Below are 18,229 nucleotides of genomic sequence, written 5' to 3' on the forward strand. Positions count from 1 at the left end.
TTTCAGAATATTACAATCAGATATTTCTGTGAACAAAACACTGAAGCTTTTCAGTTAACCCCTCATCTAATATAATTACAATAAACCGATTTAATTACTTAGTGTTGAGGAGTTACTCTGGCGCCTTTGTAAAGGTGAGATTCTTGACTTTTCAATTAAAACTGGATTTGATTGATGCATTTTATTCAATTTGATTTTAATTGCTTTGATAGTTTTGTATTAAAAATAGGGCTTTGATCTTTAACGTTAATGATATTTGATGAAACCTTGTTATTAGAGCGTCGCTGTCTGTCTATCCGTCTGTCACCAAGCTGTATCTCATGAACCATGAGTTTGAAATTTTCATAGATAATCATTATATTTCTGTTACTGCTGCAACAAAAAATGACGAAAATCGAAGTTAAACAAGGATTGGTACGGTCACAAAAATGATGGTTGTTTTTTTTCGAAATCCTTTTATTTAGCTTATGGTAGAGTACAATTTCTTTATTTACAATAATAGTCGTTTTATACATATAAGTCAAACATACGTATATTTATTCACATTGAGACACTTTATAATTTTGTTTTCACGTATTCAGGGTGAGTTTCTTGAAAAACTTTTTCATTTAATAATGCTTTGTATACTTTTGAGACAGTTGGGTACTTGCTGAGGTCTGGTGTAAATCTGAAAAGAAAAAAAAACACGTTTGAATTAAATTTTATGTCAAATAAAACTTGTTAAGAAGATGAATAGAGAAATGAGATTTTGTTTAACTGAAGTGAAAGGAATTGAAATATGAAAATGAGGTTTTTTGAATACTTGTGTAATGGGCTTTTTTTGGCTCTAAATTTTAGCGATATTTTGGGTATTTACAATTTATCTGACTGCTGGTTGTAGGTTTTTTCCCCTCCACTATCTATGCTACCAAAAAGTAGTATAGATAGTCATGGTGGTATATCCAAATGTCAATATAACTTTGAAACATTTTATTTCTGTAAAACGACGTCGTCTTCAAGAAATGTAACCCTTGCGTCGTGGAAGTTTCTCAAACATATAATACACTACTCTCATAACTTTTATACCTCGATACAGCATTATACGTCTGCGGCACCAGACACAGGTCAGCTATGGTGATCTGGTCTCCGACACAGCACTTCCCCGCTGACTTCCGAAGCAACTCCTCAAGGGTTAGCAAGCCCCGCTCCGTCCAGTACTTGCTAAACTTCAGGTATTCTTCCAAAGTGCTAAAGGATCGTTTGATACCAATGTTCTGAAGCGGCTGAATGCCCGATACTATGGTCTATATTTTAAACATGAATTAATTACTTAACTACATTTTTCAAACATTTTTCTTAAAAATTTATTTTGTGGCTTTTAAAAAACCAGCCAAGCGGGAGTCAGTAACTTGGGCATAAGCGTTTATTCGTTCAGCTGAAATCCATACATTTTTCTTGATAAGAAAGCCGGGATATACTTTTTTTATTTCCTGAGCAACGGCCAAATTGTAAACGGGCTCCCGAGCGATAACTAAACCCATCAAACACACCAGATAATTATAGGTTTTATGGTAACTGTGGACCCAGAGATGTACGGTCGGGAGAAATTAAACATTTAACACCTTTAAAATGGGGGCAGGTAGAACCAATTAAATTAATTACATAAATTAGAGAAAGGTCACCCAAAGTTCTGTGTTCTCCGTTTTTATGATCACCTACGTCATATTCTGTCAGCCCCTTAATAAAGTTAGGATTTATTTTATTTAACTTACTTGGTAATGGGGACCAGTAAGCTATACTAGAATAAATATAATGAAATTGAAAAAGTTGAAGTGAAACTTTCTCGATTGAGTCATAAAAAGATTCAAACAAAAAGTTTGATATGTATAATACAGTTTTCATATCAAGCTTTGTCTTTAATGCGAGTTTACTTTTATCAGAAACATTTCTTAGTTTCTATAATATGTTAATTATGTAAGTTATTCCCTGGTAATGGTATCAGTTGATAGGATTATGATCCTATGATCCTAAAAATGGTGTAAATGTACTACAGAATAGATCGATATTTATCATCATGCCTATTAGCTTAGAATCATCTAATGCTGGACACAGGCCCTGCTCTTGTGTGTCCTTTACGTCATTCAGGTTTTACCAGTAAACTGAACCATATCATAAAGCCAAGGCTCTCTCGGTGGTTTCTGAGTCCTAAACTTGCACGTATGGAAAAGAGACTCAGCGCCGTTTGTGCACTGTAAATTGCATCGCTTTAAGACGGGGTGGTTGGTCTTTCATGATCATTACTGCATATAATGTAGCTGTACGGATAGCGACCGCTGGGCAAAGGTCACCACACCATGAGAGCTAGCAGAAGCATGGCGTCACTGAAGGCGGCTTACAAAGCGATGTCAGGACGATCTTAACGCTTACCGCGTTGGCTGGTTCCTTGAGGCCCAGGATTGATAGTTGTGGAAAAATTTGGGGGAGGTCTTTGCCAAGCAGTGGGACACAGTAGGCTATGTAAAAAATATATAAGCAATATACATTTGTACAAAGAAATACCTCACAGATCTGTCTCATTTGTACTCTCTCCATCAAAGTGCCGGGCATCAGGGACGGCTGCGGTCGAGATTCCTCCAGGTACTGCACGATGGCCATAGACTCCACCAAGGTCTCATTATCTAGGTAGAGAGCATGCTACTTAATATAATGTATAAGATAAACATACACTATGTAATATGTAGATATGCCTATGTCGAAACCGTTTTCCATGTTTTTTTTATGAATAATTGGTTCTTAAATACACATGAATAGCCCGTTCAATATGTCATTAAGAATCCTAATGAAACGGTGACGTAAATATTTATGAAGAATAATTGACTGTTTATTATAAGTCAATAGTTGACAAATTGCTTGTTTGTATCTTAAGTTGTTATCTACGGGCAGTCGTGGAAAACTGCCCCTCCTAAACGGTAGCGTAGTGTTTGGTCTACCTTTACACTTGAAAAAGCCCTACTAAGGCTAACCACGTCCTACAACACTATTATATGGTTGTGGAACAATCACAGCACAATACATGGCGTAAAGCAGCATCTCTCTTCCATGGCAGCTGCCTCTTAGAAAGATCTCGTGGTTGGTCTTCAGATCTGGTGAGAGGTCATGTTGTGAGACTATTTTGTTTATTCCGATAAGAATTGCAAAACAAGAAAAATCTTGAATTACATAGAGTATGCTAAAGATAACTACATGAAGAGAGCCACTGATATTAACAGAAAAATGAGGAGGATTCATAATTATTGGGGAACAGTTAATTCTCGCGTACGTATTTCTTGGGATGCCTAAGAACTCCGTGAGTTAGGTCCGAAACGAAACTAGTCGACCGAATCCGATAAATACCCGTCAGTAAACATTTCTTAAACAATTATCAAAACTATTCATTATTCAAGAACATTTTAACACAAAACAAAACGCAATCGAAATAAGCATGATTTTTCGAAATCAGACGATCAAAGCAAAAGCAGCAGCCGTGAACTTACTCTTAAACAAATGAATACACAATAAATAATTATTCATCCACTTCAATTAACTTTGATTCGATCCCGAATCGATTAGTTTCTGTTGAAACTACACACCATTTAATTTGTTAAAAGGTCTCACTATCAATTGAACCTCTCTAACGCTGTGCTTCTTGAACGGGCCCAGTTTCTCCAGAATACAGATATTTAACTCACTTAATTCGTCTTCTATTTGATTCGCAGGTACATTAAGCGAACTTAAGATATTCCTCCAGGCGGAAAGTATGAGCAAATAAGCCTGCCCAATGGTAAATTATTTTCGTAATATTGTCATTTTACGATACAATTTGAACTCTTTGCAGTTAAGCTTAGATGAGGTTCTTCTTTGGCATTTCGTTCTCGTTTTCTGTGCCTAGTTGCTTTGATCATCGTCCCGAAAGCATTTATCGACAAGTGCTGTCAATATTGGTGACCGCACTAGTTTTGTGACTTAATGTACAAAATATTAATATAAGAATTTATTGGTCTACTTTATTTTTTCTAGAAAATATTGACGTAAGTAGAGTTTTTATTAGGTAAGTAGAGTATTACCTGAATATAGACTAGGCCTTTATTAAAATACGTTTCGGAGTATTTTCTGCTTATTCACACAGTAGGTGTATCTAAAGATACCAATATGTAATTCAAAAGAAAACAAAAATAGATACAAAACAAACTAGACGACGCAAAGATGTTAAATTTAATGGATTCTAAATTGTTTCCAATTTATTTCAACTAATGAAGTCGTTAACGTTAGTGTCGGAGTAATTGTTAAAATATTTTACAAACATCCCTCAATTTAGACGTGGCTAGTTGAGCAAATAGTTGAAACACAAATATTTATTAGCAGCCATTACACATCAGTTTGTAGGATGCAATGACCCAAATAGTTTTCAATTCAGTCACACTTATAGGGGTCCTTACTATAAGCGTGTAGTATTACTAAACATAATTTACCGAATTGTGCTGTATGAATTAAAAACCTTAGCAAGCGTGATGTTTTTGCAAGAGCTTTCATCGACTGGAAACGAAATTTCATACCCGTACAGGTGCTTTCCATGGCTACTAAAGTGTGTGCCTTAGTGAATGTAATTCGCAGTTCCGTAAAATATTGTTCCGAAAAAGTATTGTAATTCAATTGTAAAAAAATATATGTTTTCATTGCTGATAAAAAATACCAATATAGCGAAGATCAAGATGACTGCATTTCAAGCATAAAGACGCATATTCAAAATATCATTATAACGTCTTGTTTTCCTATACAGAATCCATTGAATGCCAGTCTGATTTACACTTGACCAGTTTTTCTATGTGCGATGTGTCGCCATGTTTATTAACGGAATCGCAGAGTTATTGACCGAGGCACTTAACAGACGGCCGGCTACGCAAATCATATTTGATTGTAACAGACTGGACGGATCGCGACTCCGTTTGAATATTTAATATTGAAGCTTTAGGCCTAACTCCACGTAAAGAAATTAATTATTTGTAGCTTTATTTTTGTGTTTTTAATTTAAAGGGTTGATGTAAGATATGGAAAACTGCCTAAAGGTGGAATGTTTTCCTTTGATATCAACATTATGGATTAATGATTACTTAAATACTACTCTTCAATTTAATACCTAATGGGAACTAAAATAAAATAGAAAACGTTACATAATAAGTATATTACTTTAGGATAACACTAACTATCCAGACCAGCGTATCTACGAGTATTTATGAAACATTTTGAACATATTTAATCCCAATTTATTTACCCCTCCATTACCTACCACACAAGGGTTTACAAAGTATTAGATACTTTATCATTGGCTTTTAATCTAAGCTTAACCGCTTACAGGCCGTAACGGGACTTTAACGCCGGCGATAGAAAATTATAGGGGTGTATAGATTAGCGGCTAATGTCTGTGATGGCGTGTGCTAAACATTTACTTATCAATTTGTACTGAGTTGCTGTAAACATAAAGGTTACTTTGAAAGTACTCCATTAGTAAAGGTAGGTACTATGTAAAAGTAAAAAAGCTTGATATTATAAACGACTGTTATTTTTTAGCAGCATAATTGATTTGGTAGTCTTTATTGTTGTTTTACATTGCTTTTTTGTCGTTGTTTTATTTCAAACTCACTCAGGGCAGAGGTAGCCACGTTCTACTTCAAAACTTCTATCTTCTCAAAATAATCTTTAGAAAATACCTAATGCTTATTACTTACATCACACATGAATAAACATTGAAAAAAGATTATATTTACATCTAATTTCAAAAGAACCCGATCCCTCTAACCAATTACTTATTTATGGATGCTAATTAAACAACTTTCTGAGACACGTTTCACTCTTCCTGGACCTGAGTGAGCCCCTAGGATGCCGTTAGCTTCATATTGCCTGTACTTAGCCATATGTCGCTAAGTCTAGATTCCAATACATCGGTGACGTCAAATTCCAGTATTAAAATTAAAGCTCGTTCTGAGGTTTTATGATTAGCTGTTATAAAAATGATATACTGATTCCGTTATTAATGGCCTATTAATGATTAAAATATAACTCTGTCAAGAACGAAATCATAATACCTTGTAGAATGTACAAGGAATTATTTTTGCAAAACAATAAAACAAATTTCCAAAAAAATAAGTAGGTAGGTGCTGTACCTACCTACTTATTTTAGGTAGGTACAGCTTTTATTGTTATTATATCAAGAAGAACTGTCTGTCTTTAAAAAAAAACATGTAGCTATCATGTATATATATATCATCATATATGCGATACACTTTCGTGAATTACAAAAAGACAGAAAGCGGATTCTTAGTAATTTACCGTTTGGATTTAGAATCCTAATAGAGTAGGTGTTTAATATACATTTGAAGGCCCGAAACAAGAAATTTGAAATCACGTAAACTTGCTTTGAGAGGTGAGTGAGTATATTTAATAAGACTCTAATCATAAAATCTAAAAATACGTCAAGAAGCAGAATGTGATATTTTTATAAATTATTCTTTATAATCGTAATTGTGGTAAGTTTAGTACTAACAACAAGTACGGATAGAGGAGTGGTTGATTTCCCCACGCCATAAACGCTCGGTTTAACCCCGCGTAGTACAAGCGTTTGTGTGATCCACGAATGAATGATCGTCAGTCTAAGTATCTTTGGGCATGTGACTTGAATGTTTGTGAAAACGCTGGTACGCACGAACTAAATTCTTTAGTTTGGGAATCATATTAAAAACATATACCCAAAATATTATTTTATTGTTGTAATAAAGCTCAGCTTCTATCAGCATACACATTGTACTTGTTAGAGAGTCGGCTCTATCTTGTAGTAATCATATAGACCTTGTAACAATTAGCTGTAATCCAACGGATTAGGTTACGTATCATATTTTCATCTCTGACTAAAAGTTTAATATCTTAACTAGTGCGTCGAATAAAATTATAAAACTACTAGCTGTTGCCCGCGACTTCGTCCGCGTGGTTAGAAGAAATTGCGACTATAACTTGAGATTTAAACAATCCTATCTCTCAAGTTGGATCGAACTGCACATGGTGTGCGAATTTTATTATAATCGGTTAAGTGGTTTAGGAGTCCATTGAGGACAAACGTTGTGACACGAGATTTATATATATTAAGATTTATTTACTTTTTAACGTCAATCTAATGAACTTGTGTAAAATTGTTTTTAAATCAATATTTTTATATATTTCTTATTTAGGTACACGTATGTGTACCATGAGAAGGCACAGCTTCAATTTCCTCCTTTTATTTAACCAGGCCTATGGTTAACAGAAATAAGGAGTTTTTTGTTCTATAGGTTCTTGCCATCCAAATTGCAATTGTGTCACTATCAGTTAAGCGTAAACAGACAGATAGACAAAGTTACTTACACCGTACACTCTTACATTATTAGAACTGATTTTATACAACTTTCGGGGAACCCTAGGTAGCGAGACAAACAATATTTACATTCTACCCGATTAGCATGTTTCGAAGTATTTCGCTTAACATATTCAATTCATTGAGTGTATTCAACATTAAAGTGATTGGAAAATATCTTATAGTGAGCTATTTTGTATTAAAACTATTGTATCTTTTTCAAGCACTACATAATATGTAGATTCAATTTCATGACTGTTTATTTTAGTGACAATACAAAACATTATTTAATAATCAGTATTCCTTCTTCAAGCAGAAACGTTATTAATTTTCTGATACTATGGCCACTCATTTCCGCTACGCCCTAAAAAACAATATATTTCGTTACATTTTTCATACAATGTTTGTCACAGAAAGATGTTTACACGGTAAACAGTGATTTTCTCCACAAATGCCGCTCAAGCCGGATATTTAAGGCAAAAAGGTTCATTTTTGATTATGACTTTATGTGAGGTTGGCAGAATACCGTCAAATACTACGTTTTTTAGGTTTATCGAGTAAGAGGGAAAATATGAAAGCTTCGGAAAATGTGTAGAGCTTTTTTGATCGTTGTTATGTCGCAAAATATGGTTGTATACCTTAAGTTGAAGGATACCGTTTTTCAAAATGAACGAATAAATCGGTGTAGATATAACGTATAAATATGTGAATTAAGGATTTAAATTTGTACCCTTTGTTGGACTCCATATAAGACTATACCCACAGTAGAGTCAGCTATATCTCTTTCAGTTTGTTTATTATGTCCTGAATTAATCATAAATAATCGTTTAACCCCAAAACATTTTATAATCAGATTCAAATCTTTACTTATGACCAGACTATAATTCCCCTCCTCTCCGAACATCTAAAGCCAAAATTGAGTTACAAGTACCTCCCGTTTACGCAATACGTGTTAATGACGTAGTTATCAGCGCAGGCAAAGTGCACTCCATCGAGACAAGAGGGTATTGTGCCGCGGCGGTGACATCAGCGAATATTGAACCAAATATGCATGTTATAACAAGGCACAATCGACCTAATGCTTGATAAACGGTTGTTGACTGGACGTGATTAGTTTGATGTCGAGTGATGAGTAGTGATGAGTTGCGATGATGTAATTAGTTGGTCGTGAATTGAGTGGCGTGGAATTGCGATTTCATGGGTCGTGATTGTTGGATGGTTAGATTGTTGTGTCTATTATGTATGGTTGTCATATTTGATGTTATAATTAGGTGTTGTAGTCTTTTGTGTTTCGCTGTGTGGATAGTAAGTGGACAAGTTGCTTTTCTTAAATATATGGGAGATAGTTGGTGAAATTCGTTCTATTTTAAACTTTCAGATACCATTCTCCATCTTTGTTCAAATCAGTATTATTAATACAAGTCAGAAATCCTGTCAAATCATCAGAATTAAATGTGACGTTCACGGGTAACTGATTTTTTTGCTGATTTATAAAAAAAATGCAAAGAATGATTCAGAAGAAATTTATCCCGATGCAGGGACAACAAAAGGCATACAAATTCTAATTCGAGATGCAAGTCCTTCACATTAAAACAAAATGTCCGACGAAAGCCATATTATAAGCAACTGAGTACGAGGTCTCCGCATCTATATTTTTATTGTTCGGTAATAAATGTATAATGTTTTGGGGTAGAAGTAGGTCAGGTGTAAAGGCTACACTGAGCCGGCATCGGGCACGTAGATATCCGACACAGTCAGGCTTTTGTGCACTTCACTTCAACATGTATAGACTTATGAATAGAATATAATTTCAAGAATCGTATGCTTAAAATATCTACCATTTCCTAAAAAGCAAGATAATTTGGTGAGGAATAGTAAATTATAGGAATCTTCACATGTGTGAAAAGAGAGAAAGAGAAAACATCAGGTTTATAAGAAAATATTTCAACGGGTTTGATCCAATGATTGCAGACTTGGTTAAAAAGTAGAAGGCACTAAAATAATAACGTTTTTGATATAAACATACTAAAAGATTCACTTTTTCATGTTCAGAATTGTAATAAGAATCTAACAGCTTAATTATTACTAATTAAATGAATGGTTCATATGTACCATAGATACTTATATCGAAAGGTCAACGGCAATTAAATCTGTCGATGTTTTAGCGGGCCTTTAACATCCCTAACCAATGATCGGAATATAGAAAGTGGATTTGGAAGTCAAGTGAAGCAGAAACTGGTCGAATCCCTTCCCACGACACAAACTAGACTAAGTGCTTTCTAAACAGAGATTATAAAGAACTGTAAGTATTTAGAAAATTAAATATATTTGTTTAAGTTTTGTTGAATTTCAAAATTGGTTTTTATTTTTGTTTTATTTACAGGTACAATACATATATCGTATCTAAACAAATTTCTTGTACCTATCCTGTATACTAAAACAGCCTATACTAAATCACAATGACAATTTAAATTAACAGCCAACGCACTCCAAAAAAGGGGTGACATAAAAACCTGAATATTTTCCTCGCGTTCCATTTTTGTGAAATCGAGCAAATTGGTGTGTTAGAAGCTTTTATCGTCGAAACTGTGGATATGGGCGAATGACGTTATAACACACGAACGAAGATGTAACTATTGGGGCCTGCCACCAGGTCTTTAAGTCATGTTATTGCAGTGGAATTGAGACGGTGCACTTCAAAGAGCGGCGGCTGTCTTTCTAGGTAGGTAATTCTTATTATTTAATATAATAATTATTAGTACCTTTTTATTGATTCACTAGCTGTTGCCCGCGACTTCGTCCCCGTTTTTTTTTACATTTTCCCTTGTATCTTCGCTCCTATTAGTCGCAGCGTGATGGTTTATAGCCTAAAGCCTTCCTCGATGAATGGTCTATTCAACACAAAAAGAATTTTTCAATTTGGACCAGTAGTTCCTGAGATTAGCGCGTCCAAACAAACAAACTCTTTAACAATATATTAGTATAGATTACTTGCTTAATAGACATTTCTGTCTGTTGCAAAATATGGAACAGCAGTTTTAGCTTACATATAGCTTTCATTCCATGTTTGAAAATATGTTGCAACCTTAGTTTATCGAGAATTCCTTTACATTTAACTAGTAAGCTATTTAATATTTCTACTGAAATTTTGCATTACCTGACCGAGAAAGTTGTGACGTGTGAGTTTCCAGTTAAATTTTCATAGAATTTCACGATGTGCATTTGTTTGTCTGAAACGGTTTCAAAATATTTATGTCAAACTGTACTTTGCACAAGAATAAATGTTATAAATTGTGTTGAAGATGTGTCGTTCATATTATTTTAAATATAATACAACTATTCGTGTCCAAAAAGTATTTACTAACACAGCTTCAACGCCTACGTGATTAAATCATAATATTGGGCAGCGGAATCTTTTGCAAAAATGACTTATTATTTCTTTGGCCTAAGGGAAATTACCTCTTGGGCCTTTTGGGATATTGTGGGCACAATCAACCCACAGATATTTACAGCGAAAAACGAATGACATATTATTATGTTCTTCACAATAGAGAAGTATTTTTTTTCACCCCTCACCTTTACCGAAAGCGCTGTGGAAATATGTTTCTGTCAAATTAATTTTCGAGATTTATAGTTCAGTACTTTTACCCATTACTAGGTGATGTAATTTTTTTTTTGGGAAATAGTACTTTTACTTATAATAAACTACAAAATTCACGTTTATGTATCAGTAAAAGGTGTTTCTCTACTTTCTCTTAACTCTGCAGTTAGCCCGAACGCAGGCTAAACTGCTACCCGGATTTTTGGCGGTGTTCCAGCCTCCAGCCAAAAATAAATACAGTACAGTAAGATCACTTAAGTCATTCTAAGACAACTTACAGGAAGTTATTAACATTTATAAAACCCGCTTTCATGTTCCATAAAGGTGTAAAGTCATATTTGGTATACATAAATAGAACTTTCAAGTAGGTCTGACACATGATTACGTATTTGCTATTCATGAATGAAATAAAACCGTACTGTATTTGTTGTAAAATTGTTCTCAACGCCTCTTATTAAGTGTCGAGTGTTTTGTGAAATGGTTTCTTGAAGAGGGTGAAATGGGGTGTTAGAGTTTGTGTGGAAAATCTTTTTCCAAGTGCGTAATACATTTGATAATATATAACATTGGAACTTAGGGACAAGTTTCACGAAAACAAGACGATATTGAAGAGTTTGTAAATATCGTGAAAATTCATTGCACTTGTGAAAGCCTTGTTCTAAACTTGGCCTTGCTTTTTTCATTTAGATGAATACTTTTTTATTTGTCACTTTTTTCTTTTTTATCAACATATCATTTTTAGCGTTCCGTATTCAAAGGGTAAAAACGGAACACTATTACTAAGGCCCCACTGTCTGTCTTTCTTTACGTCTATCAGTCATCAGGCTATGATGACTATCATGAAGAGGCTGCAAAAATTGTAAAAGGCAATGCATTTCTGTAAATGCTATAACAATAAATATTAATATAACAAAAGAGGTATTGTTTCACCTCTCTCTCAGCTGCCACGGTCATTAATTTGAAGGGTGATCCACTTTAGCCTAAAAAGTTAAAGTACACTTTAGAATTATCAATATCAGTTCAGCAAACGTTACGTTTTTCAGTGTAAAATGATATCAGACATCGTCAATTCTCAAAATAGACAACCATTAATGTCTGTTCGTCAAGTGTTTCTAGTGACTCCAATTGTCATTTGTTACTACGAATTGATATGCTGACGTCATCAGCAACCGTCGAACTCTCAAATATAACAGAACCCTACAGACTTTATTTTTTGCGGGCTGATCGTGAACGCGATCGGTATGGGCTTTAAGCGCATAATTGCGCCATTAAACTTTCGAGCTGGTTGTTAGTTGTGTGCACTCTGTTTTTTCTAAAGATACTTTGCTCGTTTAAAGGACTATCAAACAGTCAACGGGCTTTAAGTGTAGGTATATTTATTGAATCCACGGATATCGATCCCCTCTTCGGGCAAACATTGTTGTGATCTGCGAATGTTCTGTGTTCTGATTCTAGGTTTTAAAGGCACCTAGAAACAGAACAAGCTCGACTTAAATGTTTGTTACATCAGATCATATTTTTCTTTGGGTCTTGTACCTATCGTTTATGATAGACTATTTCAACTTGAAGTTTTTAATTTTAGGATTAAACGAACAAACTTTATTTTAAAAGTCTCCATCTTAATTGCTCCTCATTCCATTTGGCAGTGGAAAACACAGTTCAAAGTTCATTTTTCTTAGCGTTCTTCGTTATTTCAACTGGAAAGACTGGTAATTAAAGAATTACATGGTGGATATCACTTGTCTATCCGTCACTTACCTATGACCAAAGCTGGTACTTTCTGTGCAGGGTTGATGGCGCGGTACTGCTCGGTACCCTGTTGCTTTGTCTTCACTATGTCCACTCCTCGCTCTTCGTAAGGGATGTTCTTAAAACGTAGGGCTGCCCTTACCCTCCATGAGCACGAAGACTGCCAGAAACCATAGAGAATTGCACCGTTCTTGGCCTTTAAAAGGGGTCGAAGCCGTTTTGTGTTAAACAAGTTGCATCTTGGACTATTTCTCGTGGACATAGTCTTTGTATTTATCTGAAGTCTCAGCTACCTACATATAATGTGTTATTTTCAAAATTTGCCCTGAATTTTGAGCGTGAAGATTGTCAATCATACATACGAATTCACAAAGCATGGTTTGTAAAATATTTGTGTGACGAAAATATTTAGGTGAAACGTGGTTTAGAAATAAAAATAATTATCTGAATTCGTTATGTCAACGCTAAGGCAGAAAAAGAAAAAAATATTAATCCTTGTCAAAATGTAGGATGTATGAAAAATGAAACCCTCTTAAAATGTATTGGTATTTTGGCTTAAGTACTTATAGAGTAGAGCTATCATTACTCATATTCAAACATGTCATTAGCCACCCGTTACATACAAAGATGCTACATAAAATATTGCATAGTGAAAATGCTTAGTTCCAACAACGAAAGTGAAATACCTACTGGTCGATATTCGTGTTTATTACTACTTTTTATATTTACGTTGCAAAAATTTGGCTTTGAAAATGATTTACTATTCGGGTATCCGAATGTTGAAAAGTACGAATAAAACTGTTATATAACAAACTAGCTGTTGCCCGCGACTTCGTCCCCGTGGGTAGAAGATATAAGTTATGATTTATACCTGCCCTATTTTTTTCACATTTTCCTTTGTATCTTCGCTCCTATTAGTCGCAGCGTGATGGTTTATTACCCTAAAGCCTTTCTCGATTAATGGTCTATTCAACACAAAAAGAATTTTTCAAATTGGACCAGTAGTTCCTGAGATTAGCGCGTTCAAACAAACAAACTCTTCAGCATTATATATTAGTATAGATATAGATTAAGAAAAACAAAACGTCATTGAGATTGTTCCACTTTCAAACCAGTTTTGAGGTTAGAATTTGTTATTTATCAGAGTAACAATGCAGATACATTATGACAGGTGTGGTTCTATCTAATATCATTGTACAAACATTAGCACTGTGAAGCGAGATCATCAATCAAATGAGATTAATTACTGTTACTGTTGTTACCTATAATTGACGAGCAAATGATTTAGTCAGCGAAGTACCAATCCATGTAGGTCACACACATTAGTGTTTCTAACCTCTTTTTTATATACCTCGAAATAAAACTGTGTAAAAACACTTACCATGTTATCGTTGAAATGTTGTATTGATGCAAAAACAAATGTTGTTTGTTATGACAGCTCAACTAGTTAACTGATAAGGATAGTATACACCGTTTGTATCTGTGATAACACATCTATCACAATATTACTCGCACAAGCTAATTTTAATTGCAGAGTTATGGTGTAATTATATCATATACTTTAAGAGTTTTATTTTGTAGGTGATTTAAATGTATATCTTTAGTATCAAGGCTTAAGTTTTTTTTAAGTATCTGTTGCTATCGATTCCGCAAGTTAGTACGCTGTGAATCAGATAGATGTCGCTCTTTTCAGTATTTTATGGCGGGCACGTTTGAATTTGAAGATGGAATATAGAATAAAACATGAAAGCTGATATACATTTTATTTATTTACATATATAATGGCAATATACGTAAATATTTTAATATTACTATCATATTATTATTCAAATACTTTTTGTTTTAAAACCTTACAGACACAATATATTTGGAAGTATTTAATTAGTTTATTATATTCTATGGAATATTAACAAATAGGTTTATTAAGAAGACATTAAGCATTGAAATTATGCGTTCGTGAACAAAAGTATTTGTCCGCAGTCAACTTACTTAATATTATTCGATTAACATACTTATTGTAATATTGTTCTCTAATGTATAAACAGTCAATACAATTCTTTGTCATAAATAATTATTCACTACCAGACAACCATCTAGAATGATAATGATTTGGTCATTTTATTGTACTATTCAGCATATTTAAAAATAAAACATATATACCTCCTTTTTTAGGAGTCGGTTAAAGAAGCCATCAAATATCGAACGCGCACTCAAATTCAAGAATATCAATATTCATGTTCAAGTAACAAAATAAAACTACCGTAGAAAGTGCTTGAAAATTACTTCGTGCATATACAATGCATGCGGTGAAGTTAATTGTAAAAAATACTCAAAAAATCGTTGCGAAGTAAACAATACTGACTAATGACATCCAGCATTACTTATTGCTTTAAATACACATTCCATTTTAATATTAATGAGACATCTATCGCTAACAATTACAACTGGCTAAGTAAAGCTCACAGAAGCGTTACTCATACGATGGTGATAAAACAAAACAGGCTTGAAACTTCTGCTACCACCGATTAAGAATACTTTTTGTATCATACTTATCTTGTGTCATATTAAGTAGTACATTATTAAGAATGCTTTACGAATGTACTTGTCTAAGCCCGTCGATTTTCAAACTCAACCTAGAAGCCTACCGATTGTGAAAGCGAGAGAGAAATCTTCGAAGTTTAATGCACCTCGCTTCCACAAGTGTAACTGCAGTTTAGTCATTTTCATATATTATTTATCGTAGTTCCTGATTAAAGGCTCCGATTATGTCCAAAACTGATCAGGCTTCACAGTCGTTTAGCATTTCAAAATAACTCTGTAAATACGTTTCGAAGACTATTCGATTATTTTTTTGTTTAATGAATCTAAGACCTATGCAAATGATGGAACATAAAGAAGCGTTTATATCTAGTTCATTCATCCCCATCGCAGGGGTGATCCGGGTGGTCGCATGAGGGTAGCCCTGGTCTCTGCAGTGAGGGTCCCGCCGCCGTCCGAGTCCGGCAGGCTGTAGAACGCGTGGAGGTGGCGCCGGTGCTGCAGCTCGTGCCCCTTGTGGTTCAGGCTCTGCAGTCGGCTCCACAGCGAGAAGATCCTCTTGTTAACAACTTTCTGCGTTGTGTTATCTGTAATCATCGGGGGATCGTTAAGGAGTATACAATTTAATATTCCCAGCCATGGAATTGGCATGCTATATTTTAAAAACATGAACATGAAAATAAATAAATAAACATATTTTAATAGTTATTTTTTTTAGCTCTTAGCTTCATATATTTAGCTACCCTGTAAAATATTTTAGTCTTTTTTTTACAATTTGTGCCAAAGTCTATTTTTACGAAGAAAAGGTTAATGAGGATGTCTACGAAAAAGAAAAGAAAAATAAATACACCTTCTTTGAGTTTAAAGTAATTCACTCACCTGTTAACTCGTTATTTTGAGAACTGGGTATATCTTCTCGTTTAACTTTCATAACGTTTACTTCGGGGTTTTCGTTACGTTCGTCCTCTTTCTGGTAATTAGATTCTAGTCCAGTTATTAGGGTAGCAAACTTTCCATTATCAATATCTTTGTTCAGGCATGCTAATCGAATTTTTAGTATTAGAAAGGGGTTGGTAGGGGTCAGCACAGTATCGTAGACTTTCGAGTCCGGAATACTGTTGAGGGAGCTGTATTCGTTGGTTTTGTCAGCCGTGTCTCGGTCGTCCGGAGCGACTTCTGCAGTATATTGATCGTCGTCAGGGTCAGGATCGAAATTCCTCTTCTCAGCATTTCTCCCATAAAACTCGTGAAGTCGATCCAACTGCCTCGGATAGTTATGCCATTGTTCTTTCCGAAAACCTTCTCCATTGTAATTATCGTCTTTATTTATAATACTGAAAATATCATCATTCTGTTTATTGTCGGTATCCGTATACTTTAGTTGTAATTTATTAATCAATCCTGGTCTGTTTTCTCTTTCGACGTACATGTTGTAAATTTCGTCGAGAACATTTTTTGATTGATATCTATTACTATATGTATTGTCAGAGTGGCCGTCTAAGCCTAGTGGTTCTCTGTTGAGGTCGCTTATGGAGACAGGGAGCACATTGCTCGAAGACAGTGCTACGAGCGCGAGGAGTAGCGCAGTTACGATATATTGGGGCATCTGGAACAAGAATAAAAATTGCCTAAAACATCTTGACACGTGAGGTAAATTAAATAAACTTTATGGGTGTAAGTAAACGTTCGCGACGCGTCGTTGAGTACATCGTTTGACTGCATTTATTAATTAAAATTCAAATGTCAAGCGGCTGCCGTTTTGTGTTCAAGGTTTATTTGTTTTTGCAGTGAGTGTATCACACCATCGTGTCAGACGCGATTTGCATATCGTTAGGTTGCGCTTTCGAGATTATACCAGCCGTGGTTGTGTGCAAATGTCTCGAGATTTATATGATTTGCTGGCTGACTACCCAATGCTAAGCATGTAGTGCTTGGCAGAAAATATAATAATACAATTCGTCCTTTTATTTCAAAGAAGATCGACTGTAAAAGTTATAATAGAAGAAATAACTAAAAACATAACATAAAGTAACCTAAACAACTCAAGTGTTTTTAAAACATAACCACAAGCATACAAGATTAAATTATTTCATTCTTTGCTCTATCTTACAACGTTAACAAAAAGCGTGTTTTTCTTAAATTTTCCGTTTTTATCAAAAAATATATCGTTTCTCTTCAATTTCCATTTACCTAATATAAATCGATTTCAGAAGTTTGTTTTCCCTGTAAGATTGCTGCTTTTTCATCATTTTTATTTTACTTTGCATTTAGTTTAATATGATTATCACTGAATCTTTACAATGTCGTCTTTTTTCAGGGTCGCAATTCGAATTCTGCTTGACGGAGCGAATAGCGAGACATTTGTTCAAGACTAAGGGACTCCGGTTGGGACCAAAACTAGTCGGGCTACCCTGGTAGTGAATCAACCATTCATCTTTCAACTTTATAATATTCTTTGTTATTAAAGTTTGATGTGGGATACCGATGTATTATATTGTCTTAAAGTTAAAAATTGTTCTTAAAGTTTTATATTGTATAGTAAGCAGCAAGATTGTCAAATATATTCCAGTACCTGTCCAACTTACAAACGTGCGAGCATTAGGAAACTTTTATTTTAATTGCAAATGAAGGAACTCCAACGAAGACAACCTCTTTAGACAAGTTAAAGACAGTTGAACAAGAAACTTAGAAGTCACGAGTCACCGAATGCTATTTACATCCGCATCCATCTTACATAGGGTCTCTCAACTTGTGGAAGTTGTAAGAGTGAGACAGAACTGTCACGGCGTAGAGCGGCATCTCTTTCACAAACAACAATGGCACTTCAAGAGTTGGTAGTCAGGACAGTTGGCGTCAGTATGAGAAGTACTAAAGGTTATTAATGACGTTCGCAATTAACGGCGGTTCTTGACGTCCGATGTTCATTAAATGAGCAATAAACTGTA

At 34.6% G+C, this 18,229-nt stretch overlaps 2 protein-coding genes across 4 annotated transcripts in view; both read right to left on the reverse strand.

Annotated features, from left to right (window-relative positions):
• Window positions 1-437: 437 nt before the first annotated feature.
• Window positions 438-14,231, reverse strand: LOC113492549 (probable maleylacetoacetate isomerase 1). 2 transcript variants are annotated; one of them, XM_026870043.1, is made up of 5 exons: window positions 14,128-14,231; window positions 12,756-12,942; window positions 2,539-2,657; window positions 1,066-1,283; window positions 438-667 (listed from the first exon to the last, which is right to left on the reverse strand). In XM_026870043.1, the coding sequence occupies exons 1-5, from the start codon at window positions 14,128-14,130 to the stop codon at window positions 556-558; spliced, it is 639 nt and encodes a 212-aa protein (XP_026725844.1). In that variant the 5' UTR covers window positions 14,131-14,231; the 3' UTR covers window positions 438-555. The 2 variants fall into 2 exon arrangements, with proteins under 2 accessions (XP_026725844.1, XP_026725843.1); XM_026870042.1 differs by lacking the exon at window positions 14,128-14,231 and having other exon boundaries at window positions 12,756-13,039.
• A 332-nt stretch (window positions 14,232-14,563) lies between these two features.
• The window catches only part of LOC113492550, a 44,951-nt gene continuing 41,285 nt past the window's right edge, over window positions 14,564-18,229 (reverse strand). For both annotated transcript variants that reach the window (XM_026870045.1, XM_026870044.1), the window contains exons 2-3: window positions 16,164-16,890; window positions 14,564-15,871 (exon numbers count right to left, since the gene is read on the reverse strand). In XM_026870045.1, the coding sequence (XP_026725846.1) occupies window positions 15,663-15,871; window positions 16,164-16,890 (936 nt within the window). In that variant the 3' untranslated portion in view covers window positions 14,564-15,662. The remainder of the gene's footprint in view (window positions 15,872-16,163; window positions 16,891-18,229) is intronic.

The sequence above is a fragment of the Trichoplusia ni genome, chromosome 4 (assembly GCF_003590095.1).
Source record: "Trichoplusia ni isolate ovarian cell line Hi5 chromosome 4, tn1, whole genome shotgun sequence".
Classification (NCBI taxonomy): Eukaryota; Metazoa; Arthropoda; class Insecta; order Lepidoptera; family Noctuidae; genus Trichoplusia; species Trichoplusia ni.